We start from the raw sequence: 16,155 nt of genomic DNA on the forward strand, positions 1-16,155 counted from the left end.
CTAAGAATGTTAGTACACACAAAATCAATGTTATATAAACCAAAATAACAATAAAAGGAACGGATATACTTAATAGAAATTATTTCATACCTGAAAAGCCCTGAGTAAAGCCATATGGTCGCTAAATGCCCCCGCTGCAAACCGCTTCCTGCACAGCATGGCTGCACGTTTTTGGGAAGCCTGAGTTGGCAAGACAAATGGATCTCGATATGCTAAAGTGCAAGCTATAGTGAGTATAGGGTCCAAGCACTTCAAAACAACAGCACACAGCACCATCTTGCCAATATGAGGTTCAACTGGTAAGTCAGCTAAGTGATAGCCAAGTTCAGTCAGATCCTCCCAAGCTTCCATGGCATCAATTGTCTATGAACACAAATTAATTCAGTTAATGGATATAAAACGGATCTTCTATTTTTCAAGGCATACAGTGGCCTCCAACATGTTTAAAAAAATGGACTGCACTATTCAAAACAGCAGAACTGAAAAGGACAAAGCAATCAAATGGAAGAAACTGAATAATTTATCCTGTGGAGGCCAAAAGGAAACTCCTTAGGCCCTTGTAGACTAAATAGGGGCCTACTGACACGTCACGCATGTCCAAGGAGCTTTTCAGGCGTATACAGCAGATTGGCGAAATAGAATGGGTCAACTGTACTAAGGTTGATTATATTACTGTCATTTCAGTGACATTTAAGGTAACAGAAAACCACAAAATGTTTATTGGATAAACTAAAGTAATGTAAATGACAGACACCTACTTTACATTACTCTCACCTTTAGCATCTGTACTGCATTACGAACAATTAAAGTTGGTGGCGGCTCTGGCGCTTTCATCAAGAAATCAGCAATCGGACAGTTTGCTGGTGCCAGCAATTTTGTATGCAGGCAAAGCTCCTTTAAATATAAAAAATGTACATAGTGTCATGGGACTTATAATAAACTGTATAAAGATAGATAGATAGATAGATAGATAGATAGATAGATAGATAGATAGATAGATTAGATAATTAGATTAGATAGATAATATTATATTTAAAAAAGTAATTAACTTCATAATTTGATGAAATTTCATGAACTGTTCCATTCAGTCTTAAAATGTAAATCAATTACAAAGTGACTCATGAATATAGTAGGGTTTTTAAAAGGGGTATTTTGCTATAACAAATCTTTTTAGATTTGGCTGGGGGAAAAAAAAAGAAAAAAAAAAGCAAAAGCTACTGACCTACAGTATCCCTGCCCCCACAGCTTCTGTTCCAGCCCCTCACCTGCTTGCTGTTTCTCCCAGCTTCCAAGAGGACCTTAGCACTCAGCCAATCGCTGGCCAAGGCAAGACAACGCTGCGGCCACTGGCTGGCTGAGCAGGAAGGTCATGCTCCTACATGTCTGCTTGGAAGCAGAGAGAAGCTGTAAGCAGAAAGGGACTGGGAGGTGCTGGAATGGGAACCACAGGGCACCATGATAGGTCAATATCTTTTGTTTTTATTTTTACAGCTCCAGCAAAATGCAGAAAAATTTTGATATACCAGAATACCAATGGTATTTGTAAAGGATCTATAAGTATGAGTGGACTGAAAGGTCTTCCAATGAAAAAAGTTGTACTGCAATGGTTTCCTTCTGCAGGCATGAAGTCTATCCACTCCTCACTGCACTGAAAATGTGCCATCTCCACACATCAATTCTCTGTGCTTCTTAAATGTCTATGAAGACTCCTTCTATATGTGAACTGTAAAGTAGTTTTTAAATCGACATCTTCAGTTATATAGTGTATAGAAGGTTAATTCTTACATGAAGAGGCATCCGCAGTAGTTCAGGCGTCTGGAACTCCAACATATTTTGAAAGCGAAGTCTGCTGAACAGGCGGAAACAGACACCAGGTTGGCAGCGACCAGCCCTGAAACACATCACCATACAGATCAGTGCGTTTCCTAGCAATCTCATTTTTCAAAGGTGGTAGATGGTTTACAGCATGATCAAACTGTAATCAATATGAAGGCAACAGCATAAAACAGATTCTAATGCTATATATTATAGACAAAATCTATATTTCTGCAGGCTTGCCTGACATCCAGAGCACTTCACAAGCCTCTTGGGTATAAAAATGTCAACTGATTTCAATGCATCATCAGATGTATGATTAAAAACAGATTAGCTTTCATATATAACAGCAAGGAATAAGAGACACATTATCACATATGGTACTTGATCTACAGGACCCATTGCATCTCATGATTCTCACTCAACTGGTACCTAATGTAATATAACCTAAATTTGGCATTTTCGCTGAAAAACTTACTTTGTAGAAGACCAAAATATCTATCTATAGCCTCTTAGTAAAGCCAGTGGGACTTGGACTTCCTCAGAAATCTACACTTGCACGTTTCTGCATGGTTTCAAGGTGTAAACCATGACAACTTAACGCCCCCCCCCCCCCCCCCCCCCCCACACACACACACACACACATCACTCCCGCCTATCGGAGTAGGATTCACCTCTTGCATACACCACCAAAAATGCCAAAATCTGTGCTTTTTCTGTGGTGTACGCCTAATGATAAATGTGCCCCATTGTCTCCACTTATCTTCCTATCTTCCTCCAGAACCTGCATAGTCACCATTGACTATGAACTGACCATAAAGCCCCTTAGATAGCTAAGCAAAGCAGGCTAAAGGTCTTGTGTGTTCATAACAAGTTACCAATACTTAAAGAGGACCTGTCACCCCGGCTAGAGCCCCCTATATTTACCTGATAGCGCCGGGTCACGCTTCTTGATCCGGTCCAGTGACTGAGATTTCAGCGCCCGAAGAACAGGCGCGCGCTCCTGAGATGAGTCCGATGCCCATAGAGAATGAATGGTGAGTCCGACGCTCCATTCATTCTCAATGAGCATCGGACTCATCTCAGGAGCGCGCACGCTCCGGGCTTCGGGTGCTGAAATCTCAGTCACCGGACCAGATCAAGAAGCGGGACGCAATCAGGTATAAGTATAGGGGGCTCTAGAGGGGGGTTGGGAGCCTGTCACTCCGGAACGGGGGGTGAGAGGTATCCTTTAAAGTGAATCTGCCAGCAGTAAATCATGTTCCAAACTGCTGACACTGTTTAAAATGTCAAGGAGGCACATAGTACCTTTCATTTATCTGTTTGTTGCACTTTACAGAACATTTTTTTAAACTTACCACATGAATTTGCAGTAAAATACAAGTGCATCTTAATAAGTAAGAAAATCATCAAAAAGTTATTATTATTTTTTTAAGTAATTCAATGCAAAAAGTGAAACACTGAGCCATTCCAAGCAAAGTAAACATTTTCTAATGTTTATTTCTGTTAATTTTTGATGATTATGGGTTACAGCCAAGAAAAACCCAAAATTAATTATCTCAGGAAATTAGATTAACCCAAAACACCTGCAAAGGCTTCTTAAGCATTTAAAAATGTTCCTTCGTCTGGTTCAGTAGGCAACACAATCATGGGGAAGACTTCTGACTGGACTGATGTCCAGAAGGTAGTCTTTCACACACTCCACAAGGAGGGTAAACCACAAAAGGTCATTGCTAAAGAAGCTGGCTGCTCTCAGAGTTCTGTATCAAAGCATATTAATGTAAAGTTGAGTGGAAGGAAAAAGTGTGGTAGCAAAGGGTGCACAAGCAACCGGGATAACTGCAGCCTTGATAGTATTAATAAAAGGCCACTTACAAATTTGGGGGAGATTCACAAGGAGTGGACTGCTGCTGACGCCAGTGCTTCAAAAGCCACCACACACAGACATATCCACGGCATGGGCTACAAGTGTCACATTCCAAGCATCAAGCCACTCATGAACAATAAACAACAGCAGAGGTTGAAGAGTGAAGAGGCACAAGCCAAGCTGCTTGAGGGCTAAGTGAAGTTTCCATAATCAGTAATGGTTTGGGGAGCCATGTCATCTGCTGGGGTAGGTTCACTGTGTTTGATCAAGACCAAAGTCAGCACCACCGTCTACCAGGAAATATTGAGCACTTAATGCTTCCCTCTGCCAACAAGCTTTTTGGAGATGGAATTTTCATTTTCCAGCAGGGCTTGGCACCTGTCCACACTGCCAACAGTACCAATACCTGGTTTAATAACCACAGCATCACTGTGCTTGATTGGCTAGCAAACTCGCCTTACCGTAACCACATAGAGAATCTATAGGGTATTGTCAGAGGAAGATGAGAGACACCAGACCCAGCAATGCAGACGAGCTGAAGGCAGCTATCAAAGCACCTGGGACTTCCAAAACACCTCAGCAGTGCCACAGGCTGATCGCCTCCATGCTATGCCGCATTGAAGTATTGAGCGTATGTATTGTACATACTTTTTTTTTGGCCAACATTTCTGTGTTTAAATAGTTTTCTTTTTTTACAGTTGGTCTTACATAATATTCAATTTTTTTGACATAATGAATTCCGGGTTTTCCTTGGCTGTAAGCCATAATCATCAACATGAACATAAATGAATATTAGAAAACGTTCATTTTGTTTGTAATCACTTTATATAGCTGGTTCACATTTTGAATTGAATTACTGATTTTGAATTGAATTACTGAAAAAAATGTTTTGATGATATTCTAACTTGAGATGCACTTGTATAAGCACTGATCAACTATAAGCTGTGACTTACTGTTTCACAGGTAAACAAGACATTTAAGAAACAACATAGAATTACATAATAATACCTTCCTTTCCTTTGAATAGCACTGGCTTTAGAAATCCAAACCATTTTAAGCATTGTCACATGGTTCAGGGCATCGTAAGATTTCTGTCAAATAAAGAAAATAAAGAGGAATAGTACTATTTCTCTGTAGTAAGACAAGTATCTACGCACATGGCATTACATTTCTGAGCTTCAAGGGAACCAATCAGCACGACTGGTACCTATAGAGGTACTGAGCATCTCACGGCACTTACCGCGGCTGCAGCAGTAGCTTTGGTAAGCAGACAAAGAAGTTGAGGCAAGGAGAGAGGCGGCAACTAGTCATCTTGACGGGCAGCCACCCGTGACTAGTCAAGGCTCTCTGTCTGTCAATCGTCCTCACCTTACACGCTGAAAGGCAGAGAGGCCACTAATGGGCCTGTCAGCGTGCAGGGCGATAATGATTGACAGGCAGAGAGCGGTGACTAGTTATGGGTGGCTGCCCACCAAGATGACTAGTTGCCGCCCTTCTCCCTGCATTGCCCAGCAAATTAAAACTTCTTTTTCTGCTTACTAAAGCTACTGCTGCAGCCGCTACATGCCGTGAGCTGCTCAGTACCTCTATGGGGTGCTGGAGGGAACCATATCAGCACAATCATGCTGATTGGTTCCCTTTAAAGCGACTCTGTACCCACAATCTGACCCCCAAACCACTTGTACCTTTGGATAGCTGCTTTTAATCCAAGATCTGTCCTGGGGTTTGTTCGGCAGGTGATGCAGTTATTGTCCTAAAAAACAACTATTAAACTGGCAGCCCCGTGCCCAACGGCCGGGGGTTTAGATTGTGTGTGCATTAGGCTGGCACAGCCTCTCTGTCCCTCCTTCCCGCCCTCCTCATCATTAGGAATGCTCCAGGCAGATTGTCTCCTATTCCTCACCTGTGTGTATAATTAACATGGGCTGGATCATTAATACACCTGTGCAATGTTCAGACAGGAGAAAATGTTCCAGTGCCATTCCTAATGATGAAGAGAGTGGGGAGGAGGGACAGAGGGGTGGTGCAAAGTTAGGGCACAGATACTCTAAGCCCTGGCCGTTGGGCACGGGGCTGTACGTTTAAAAGATGTTTTTTAGGACAATAACTGCATCACCTGGCGAACGGACCCCAGGACAGATATTGGATTAAAAGCAGCTATCCGAAGGTACAAGTGGTTTGGGGGGTCAGATTGTGGGTACAGAGTTGCTTTAAGTCTTTGATATATGTTTATTCCATATTGAAAGTCATAAATATAATTAACATAATAAGTGTATCAAGAAAACTTTTACTGTTTGAATGCACTAATTTAGGATTGTTATTTTTGAGTTTGTGGAGTTTTTTTTAATTGCTGAATTATTCCATGAATATCTAAAATTTTTACAACTGAATTTCATCCGACTGGAATATTACAATCCACTGGAATAAAAACACAGCAGAGAGCTCAAACCATATTCCCTCTGCTGCCAACAAGCCAAGCATCAATATACACTAATACAAAACCACAACAAGAGAATTGTGCATTAAAGCGACTCTGTACCCACAATCTGACCCCCCAAACCCCTTGTACCTTCAGATAGCTGCTTTTAATCCAAGATATGTCCTGGGGTCTGTTCGGCAGGGGATGCAGTTATTGTTTTAAAAACAATTTTTAATCCTACAGAGCTGTGTCTAACAGCCGGGGCTTACATTTGTATATGCATTAGGCTGGCACACCTCTCCTTCCCTCCTCAGCATTAGGAATGATCCAGGAACATTTACTGCTGTTTCAGCTTTGCACAGGTGTCTTAATGATCCAGCCCATGTTCATTATGCACACAGAAGGGGAACAGGAAGCAATGTGCCTGGGGCATTCCTAATCATGAGAAGGGTGGGGAGGAGGGAAGAAGAGGTTCTGCCAGCCTAATGCATATACTAATGTAAGCCCCGGCTGTTAGACACAGCGCTGCAAGTTTAAAAGTTGTTTTTAAAACAATAACTGCATCACATGCCGAACGGACCCCAGGACAGATCTTGGATTAAAAGCAGCTATTCGAAGGTACAAGTGGTTTGGGGGGAGAGATTGTGGGTACAGAGTCGCTTTAAACATTAAAATTTACACTTATTGGTGTATGGTACTTGTTTGTGTCTTAAATCTTTAACAGTACTTACCTCTTTCACTTTGCCAGAGTCTATCACAAACACAACATCATTTACTGTGATACTGGTCTCGGCAATGTTGGTTGAAAGTATCTACAAAACACACAAAATATTAAGGTTACATCTGGCCTTCACACTTTCCATAGGCTTGTAAAAAACAATAAAGCAGCTATCCTTATGGACAGTGTTAATTATATTTCATGGTATATTGGTCATATTGTATACTGTATATTGTATACTGTCCTTTATTAACCATACTATGATATATGCTATCACCACAGTTAGCATCACATTAAGGCCGGGTTCACACGTAACGCATCCGCGTAAAAAATCCGCTGCGGATACAGTAAGTGTGAACCCGGCCTAAACAGTTTCTTTTGTTTAAGATCAAATCATTTTCATTGAAATTTTTTCACATTTTATACAACAATGACAAGTAGCTGCCAGTTAAACTGACAGTACCAAAACACCATACACAAAAAAGACAATAATACCAAATGAAGCGTACAAATATTACATCAGATAACTTTGCTTGTAAATTGTTTTATAGCCTATTGTACACAGGGAAGTCATTACTGTGTAGTTATTCATGTACAATATTTCCACATTTCCCTACAAGATGTAGCTTTATCTAGCATTGGAGAGGATTAATACATACCTTATTTGTAATGTGTAAAAAAAAAGTGGTTTTAGCCCTATCCTAACTATAATCAAGCTATTTATATTACTTTAGGAGTGCTATAATATTAAGCACACCCATAGTTTCTCCTTTTTTCCTTGGTTATGCTTTCTCAAGCTTCTGATCTGCTGCAACCTAGAATACCTCCTAGCTACTCTTCCCATTCCTGAACCTTTTTGACTGACAGCCAGCTGCAAGCTGAGCTCCAAACATGGGAGGGGGTCTGTTCTGGCATGATGGGAATTGTAGTTTTGCAACAGCAAGAGGACCGCAGTTTCAAACCAGTGCCTGAGAAGATCAGGAGCTTGGGAAAGTCTCTCTGACACTTTTCATTGGAGAATTAAAGAATGGATATTTGAAAGAACAGATATTTGAAAGGTACCATGTGTCTCATTGCCTAAACAATTATATAGCAGTGTAAGCAGTTTGGAACATGAACTGCATCTCACAGATTCACTTTAATGGAATGTTTCACGTACAATTTTGCGGATACCGTCTGGTGGTGTTTTCAGGACCCTTTTCTGGTCAGCAGTTTGCATGTTCGAGTGAAGCATGAATATCTGATACCTGCAGAGAAAAAGAAAAAAACAAGGCTCAACCCAGACTTTTAAATGGATCCACAAATAAAGGTATAAACTGGAGAAGACTTTTCTTTTCTTTTTTACCTCATATCACTAATTCATTACCATCACATAAAAGAACTTTCAGTCAATGGAGGTCTGAATACCCAGACCCTCATTCTTGTTCAATCTTTTTTATTGGATCTTATATAATAACATATCATAATCAAATAACTCAAGGACACATTGGATAAACACATGTGCAAAGAATGTTACACACAAATTTCAGGAGACAAAGTCCTTAATTCGCGCAGATAGTCCAGGTTTTATCTACAAAACAAATAACAGGAAACTCGTAACCTGCCTTGCAATGAAGTTCTAGCTAACTTAAAGGAGAAGTCCGGCCACAATAATTTTTTTTATATGTTATTCCTAATAGAAAGTTATACAATTTTGTAATGTACATTAATTATGGGAAATGCTCATATACTGCTATTTCCCTTAATTTAGTGTATCAGGAAGTGTTAGAATTATCTCTGAAGCAGTGACGTCACGACGAAAGGTGTAATTCCTATGGAGTGTCCAGCAGGGGGCGCGCTCTATATAGAAGTCAATGAGTACCATTGACTTCTATATATAGTGTGCCCCTGCTGGACACTCCATAGGAATTACAGTGTATGTAATGTAATGTTATGCACTGTACTTTTGTAACTTCATGAATACATTTATGGAATACTTTGGGGAGCAAGTGTCCTTGCTCCCCAAAGTATCCCATAAATGTATTCAATGAATACATTTGCTGGGCACCGAGCAGGGAGGGAGAGAGGTGCCATCTACCTCCCCCCTCCCTGCTCGGTGCTGGGAACATATACAAAGTACTACTCCCCCATTATCTGCAGATAATGGGGGAGTAGTACCTTTTGCTATCCCTATCACCGCCCGCTCCGCCGCCGCTCGCACAGGGGCTGCTTTTCATGCCCCCCGCCGCTCCCCCTCCGCCTCCCGGCATCAAACTTACTATCGCGCTGTTGACTCCCCGCCGCCCGCTGACTCCTGCCCGCCCCGTTCCTCACACTATCTGGCTGCCGCTCTCTGCTCTTGCATGCCGGCCGCGTCAGCCTGCCCCCACTCCGGCCGGGAGCACAGCGCTTCCTGGTGTCCCCGGCCGGGGTGGGGGCGGGCTGACGCGGCCGGCATGCAAGAGCAGAGAGCGGCGGCCAGATAGTGTGAGGAATGGGGCGGTTGGGAGTCAGCGGCCGGTCGGATAGTGAGGAGTGGCGCAGGCGGCGGGGAGTCAACAGCGCGATAGTAAGTTTAATGTCGGGAGGAGGAGGGGGAGCGGCGGGGGGGCATGAAAAGGAGCCCCTGTGCGAGCGGCGGAGCGGGCGGTGATAGGGATAGCAAAAGGTACTACTCCCCCATTATCTGCAGATAATGGGGGAGTAGTACTTTGTATATGTTCCCAGCACCGAGCAGGGAGGGGGGAGGTAGATGGCACCTCTCTCCCTCCCTGCTTGGTGCCCAGCAAATGTATTAATTGAACACATTTATGGGATACTTTGGGGAGCAAGGACACTTGCTCCCCAAAGTATTCCATAAATGTATTCATGAAGTTACAAAAATACAGTGCATAACATTACATTACATACACTGTAATTCCTATGGAGTGTCCAGCAGGGGCGCACTATATATAGAAGTCAATGGTACTCATTGACTTCTATATAGAGAGCGCCCCCTGCTGGACACTCCATAGGAATTACACCTCTCGTTGTGACGTCACTGCTTCTGAGAGAATTCTAACACTTCCTGATACACTAAATTAAGGGAAATAGCAGTATATGAGCATTTCCCATAATTAATGTACATTAGAAAATTGTATAACGTTCCATAAGTAATAACATATAAAAAAATAATTTTGGCCGGACTTCTCCTTTAATGAATAGTATACATCCCGATTCTGTATATAGTTGTCTGAAAAGAATTTTTGCATATCAAAACACAGTAGTAAATTATAGAACATTCTAAATATAATTTTAATCATATTATGGGTTGGTAGTGGCTTCTAACAAGAGACTCCGACCTTTTTCTCAAGAACCCGAGGGCCCCAGTAATTCTAGGTAAATGTACAAGATTGGAAATCCCCTTTAAAAACATACAAGCATGATATAGCCCAAGTATGTCCTAGACAATGGTAAAGAACAGGTCAACAATTTAAAATCAAAGCCAAGCTAGCTAACATATTCCCTACCCCCTTACCTGTGTACCGGTCGTTAAAACTTTCAAAATGTAAACCAAACCTAGATGTGAAATAAAGCAAGTTTGCAATTTACATTCAATATTTTTTTTTTATTTGTCATGGAAAACATGGCACTTCCTGTTTTCTGACTTTTTTTTCTCATTGAGTTAGAAAACAGGAAGTCCAGTGTTTCCCAGGCCATCTGAGCGCTCACAGAGAAGGCAGTAATGTGACTCATGGACACATTGAGCCGTGACTCTCTGTACTAGCCAGAATTCCTGTGTTAAGTCTGTTTTTTTCAACCAGCACAAGTCAGAAAATCTGCCTTCAGGAGACTGGATATCTGGTAAGTTCAGCTTTGTTTTACAGCATGATAACAAAGACAAAAATAATGAATGTATATTGCAAACTTGCTTTATTTCACATCTACTGTTGATTTAGATTTTGAAAGTTTAAACGACAGTGACATTTTAAGCATCTAGTCCTCTAGCTTTGGTAACCATTTACTATGCGCCTTAAAAATTTTTTAAAAAAATGTAAATATATTGTTTACCTGTGAGAATTTTCAGCAAACCTCTTGTCATCATACAGGATACAATCTCTTAATGCTACAATTTCATCATACCCTGGGAGAAAAATTAGTATGGCCCCTACAAAACAGAAAAAAACAACATGGCCCAAATTCAGTGACTAGCATAGTGCCTGGGCTTTAAAAGGTGAAATCAAAGACCAAGATACACATGACAATAGCTAAATCTGTGTAGTGGTGCAATATTCCTCTTTAACAATATCTGTCCATTAATTTTTGCTAGCATATATTTGGTAGGTGAGCAAAAAACAGAGAAAAAGTAGAACACTGAATTATATTTGAACATTTGAGAAATGGTCCAGTCGTAAATAATAGGCTAAATGTGGATGTGCACCTTTTAATCTATGTTCAACTTACAGATGTCTTCTACTATATGTATAGTTAATGACTGAAACAGACCGATACAAAGTCTACAGGTACAGTATTTCAAATATATAGAATACTAATTGCAATACAAGAGCTACATAGTCATACTCTATATAGGACAGTTTTATAATTCCACCACACTTAATACACATATTCAGCACTTTTATTTTCAATCACATACAGTAAATTGCTGTACCTGATTCAGAATTCTGGAAGATATTATAAAGAATGTGCATTATTAGGTCAATGTCCACTTTTTCATCATCAAAACTATAGTGGTAAGCTTTGAGAAGCTCTTGTTCCTCCAAACTCAAGCTGCTGCTTACATCCTGCACCAAAGAACGTTCATCTAGACTGCCAGGCTCCAAGGAAGGACTACACGAAGATCAAATGAGCAAAAATTTACCACAGCGATCTCTACACCAATGCCACCTGCCAGGCTAAGAAGCACTACAGCTAACAAACTCGTTCAGATGGCAGCTAAAGAGAACCTGTGGTCAGTATTCAAAATGCTTTTTTTTTTCAATATTGTTTTCTAACCTTCAGTTCTCCGTTTTTCGTAGACACGTGGATTTTACCACCTGTTCAACTATCCAGACTTCTCCCTGAATAGTCAGATAGGCGGAAACTTTATTTAAGAAATGGTTGTCAATGGTAGGCTCGGTGACGAATAGTAGGGTTAAGACCCTTTAGGCTCATGTTCAACCCCCACAAGCTTGATTTACATCCAAAAGACTGACCAAAAGTCTTCTTTAACTCCACCATAAATATACACACACATGTTGTCACAGGTGGAGGGAGATAAACCACTGCCAGACACATCATATACCTCCCAAGAACAAATGTTAACTGTTTAAGAACCAGAAACTAAAGAACATTCAGACTATCCCCACATGAATTATTGGTGGATGGTAATAACAAATTGCCTAATGTAAATAGCCAATTACAGACTTACCATCAATATGCCCTAATAGAGAAAGTAGGGATTGTCTAAAGCTGGATGTACACTTTCACAAGCTGTAGGTATGCAATGGATGTCCGCCATTTTAACACCTACTCCCCTAATAAAGCCTACATTTTTCACAATGACACTGCCTTAGAAGAGACAGGGGGAGTGGAGACTCATCACTGCAATGTCCTAAGTACATTAAGTGATGGGTCAGTGACAGAACTCTTGTGCAAGAAATATAATATTTATTATCAATCATATTAATGTCAGCTGGACCATGTTGTGTGTTGAGGACACCTCATTCTCTACCAGTGGCAGATGTTGGGGGGCAACAGAGGGATGGGGCAATAGGATTTCAACATGCCTTATCCTTTGTTCTGTGGTGATATAAATTGCTGCTACAGTTTCCGAGCCGAACATGCAAGTATATGGGAAGGTTGGGATGGCTGTCAACTGGCTGCCTGTGTGCAAAATCTTTAGTCTAAAACTTTGCTCTATGGCATGTGGCCCGACACTACTCTTCTGTTTGTAAGTGTTGACAGAAGAAAACACATCATAAGGACACAGGCTGAAGCAGCATCTAATACTGTACTGTATATTGCAATATATATAGATATATTTTTTTATCATCACTGTAGCAAACCTTTAGAACCTTTAGAAGCTCCCAGGCCAGCACTGAGCTGTCTAACATATGAATCCAGTGTTTTCTGTGGCCACACAGTCTGCACAGGCTGTTTGTCTCCCTTGTAACTTATATATATATATATATATATATATCCAATTCAAGGGCTGTGCAGCAAGTTAGCAATAATTTGCAAGAAAATTGATGTTGCCCCTATGTAAAAAAACAAAACAAAAAAAAAAACAAAGTTGCAAGGAAGACAAACAGCCTGTGCAGATTTTGTGGCCACAGAACCTCTGAAGGTTTGCTACAGTGAGGTAGGATTGCAGGATGTTGTTTTTAGTGACTATACTGTGTATAAGAGGCAGTTTAGAGGCTAGTCTGCATCCACACTGCAGCTGAGCATAGGGAAAGCAGACATAAAGACAGAGCTTGCAGGGTGGTAAGGCTAGGTTCACACTGCGTTTTCAGCATCCGTTTAACGGATCCGATTTTTGCAAAAAACGGATGCATTTGTGTGCATCCGTTTTTGATCCGTTTTTCCATTGACTGCTATTATAAAAAAAAAAACAGATCAAAACGGATGCGGTTTTTTTGACGCACAATAAAGTACTGTTGACACTACTTTTTTGACCGCTAAAAAAACGGATCTGTTAAACGGATGCTGAAAACGCAGTGTGAACCCAGTCTAACAATGGAGGGGGTGGCATAAACTAGTAATAGAATGATGAAATCTAGTCCTGCTCCTCATATACATACATAGGACAGTGCATCCTGAAAAGTCACCTGAAATGACAGGTACATTAAACTGTGGGCATGTCTATGGGGAGAAAAATATAGATCTTGTACAAGTGGTTTACCTAAAGGATTCCAAGAGGTCAACAACTTCAGTCTGTCCAAAGTGTCTAGCCCAGTCCAGAGCAGTCCTATAACATTAAAAAGAAATATGGATATTTACTTCAAAAGATAAAAAAAATAGATAACCTCAAACTAAAAGATCTAATACAATGATAAAAAATATGCTACACCCAGATTTATTTACATGTTAAAGGGGAACTCCAGAGTTTTATTTAAAAAAACAAAACAAGCTAATACATTGCTTTGATTAATGTAAATGACTTGTTAATATAAATGAATGTATTTTTTTTTTTTTATTAACACAGCCACTTCTGTTAATTAGTAGCAGTAAGGGGTGACATGGGCCCCTCTGCTGCTATCAACGTTTGTGCTAAGAACTGCAAAGCTATAACTCCTGCAGTTCCCAATCCCCTGCTCTGATGAAGGTCTTTCGCATAGCACAATACAGAGCAGGGTCTCTTAGTGGTTCTAGCACAGTTAACAGAAATAGCAATTTCAAGCCGAGATCAATGGACCAAAGCCCTCAGCGCAGGTGACAGGTTAATATTCAGATAAAAGAGAGCTTGCTTTCACTGTAGTAGATATCAAGCCTTGTCCAAGTAATGTATCAACAATAGTGTTTATTAACCCTTTGAGGACCAGGCCCAAAATGACCCAGTGGACCGCGCAAATTTTGATCTTAGTGCTTTCGTTTTTCCCTCCTCCCCTTCTAAGAGCTCTAGCACTCTCGGTTTTCTATCTACAAGCCATGTAAGTGCTTGTTTTTTATAGGAATAGTTGTACTGTGTAATGGTGTCTTTCATTTTACCATAACATGTATGATGGAATTCCAAATATATTATTTATGAAGATATAAATAGGTGAAATCGTAAGAAAGAATGCAATATGGTAACATTTGGGGGGTTCCTGTGTCTACGTAATGCACTATATGGTAAAAGCGACATGATACAATTATTCTATAGGTCAGTCCGAACACAACCATATGCAGGTTACACAGATTCTCTAATGTTATATATATTTTTTTTTTATTAAATCCTTTTTTTTGGCAATTAAATATTAATAAAATGGGCCTATTGTGACGCTTATGACAGTTTTATTTTTTCACCTACGGGGCTGTATGGGGTGTCATTTTTTCCGCCATGATCTCTAGTTTTTATTAATACCATATTTGTGAAGATCGGACGTTTTGATCACTTTTTATTGATTTTTTTTAATATATAATGTAACATAAAATCGGTAATCTGCGCACTTTTTCCCCTCTTTTCGTGTACGCCGTTTACCGGTCGCAATGACGCTTGTTATATTTTAATAGATCTGACAATTACGCACGCTACGGTATATTATATGTTTATCTATTTATTCATTTTTATATGTTTTATTTATATAATGGGAAAGGGGGGTGATTTAGACTTTTATTGGGGGAGGGGTTTTGGGGCAGTGTGTTAGTGTTTTGAACTTTTTTTTTTTTACACTTTTGAAGTCCCTTTGGGGACATACACTTGTGTGATTTCTACACTGATGAATGCTATGCCATAGGCATAGCATTGATCAGTGTTATCGGCGATCTGCTCATTGAGCCTGCCTGTGCAGGCTCAGTGTAGCAGATCGCCGATCGGACCGCACGGAGGCAGGTAAGAGACCTCCGGCAGTCCGTTTTAACGATCGGGACCCCCGCAGTCAAACTGCGGGGGTCCCAATCGGTAAGTGACAGGGGACTCCCCCTGTCACTTACACTTAAACGCCGCGGTCGCGCCACGATCGCGGCGTTTAAGGGGTTAATGACACGCGGCAGCGCGATCGCTGCAGCGTGTCATTACCGGTGAGGTCCCGGCTGCTGATTGCAGCCGGCCCCCACCTGCTAAGAAGGAGCGGAGCGCGCTTCATAGCGGGAAAAACACCCAGGACGTAAGGTTACGTCATGGGTCGTCTGGGGACAGACTTCCATGACGTAACCCTACGTCCAGGGTCGTCTCGGGGTTAAAAGCAACCTGTTTCAGCACTTACAATATGATGGAGGCCTTTCTCAAGGGTAGCTTCACATGTGCCGTATTGCTGTGGATTTTCTGCCGCGGATACGCAGCAGATTTGACCAAATGAATAAGCAAAGCATCAAATCTGCACCATCAAATCTGCTGCAGATCCGCAGCAAATTTGACAGTGCGGATTTGAAGCTGTGTTCATTCATTTAGTCGAATCTGCTACGGATCTGCAGCAGAAAATCCGCTGCGATATGGTACATGTGAAGCTACCCTAAGAAAGAAGGGGTCTTGAGAGGTTTTTTTTTGTTTTTCATTTAAAAAAAAAAATACAACAAAATAATAATTTTTTTTTAGGAATATGATGTATATTGTAAAGACTAATCACATTCAGGGTAATATATTTTAGTAATGGAGCGATTAAATTGCCACTTAATGTGCAAACAATGAAATAATGAAGGCGTAAAGTTTATACCATGCGCTCTACGACTTCAAGCATT

The 16,155-nt window shown here is 40.8% G+C and overlaps 1 protein-coding gene across 5 annotated transcripts in view; it reads right to left on the reverse strand.

The window, feature by feature from the left end:
- Positions 1–16,155, reverse strand: part of YTHDC2 (YTH N6-methyladenosine RNA binding protein C2) — a 72,525-nt gene that overhangs the window by 17,440 nt on the left and 38,930 nt on the right. For all 5 annotated transcript variants that reach the window (XR_011362182.1, XM_069962699.1, XM_069962700.1 and 2 more), the window contains exons 13-21: positions 13,682–13,747; positions 11,447–11,625; positions 10,849–10,945; positions 7,979–8,066; positions 6,833–6,913; positions 4,691–4,773; positions 1,786–1,891; positions 775–894; positions 91–363 (exon numbers count right to left, since the gene is read on the reverse strand). Coding sequence is in view for 4 of the 5 variants with exons in the window: in XM_069962699.1 (XP_069818800.1) it covers positions 91–363; positions 775–894; positions 1,786–1,891; positions 4,691–4,773; positions 6,833–6,913; positions 7,979–8,066; positions 10,849–10,945; positions 11,447–11,625; positions 13,682–13,747 (1,093 nt within the window). In the remaining variant the exon portion in view is untranslated. The remainder of the gene's footprint in view (positions 1–90; positions 364–774; positions 895–1,785; positions 1,892–4,690; positions 4,774–6,832; positions 6,914–7,978; positions 8,067–10,848; positions 10,946–11,446; positions 11,626–13,681; positions 13,748–16,155) is intronic.

Source organism: Dendropsophus ebraccatus, chromosome 3 (genome assembly GCF_027789765.1).
Source record: "Dendropsophus ebraccatus isolate aDenEbr1 chromosome 3, aDenEbr1.pat, whole genome shotgun sequence".
Classification (NCBI taxonomy): Eukaryota; Metazoa; Chordata; class Amphibia; order Anura; family Hylidae; genus Dendropsophus; species Dendropsophus ebraccatus.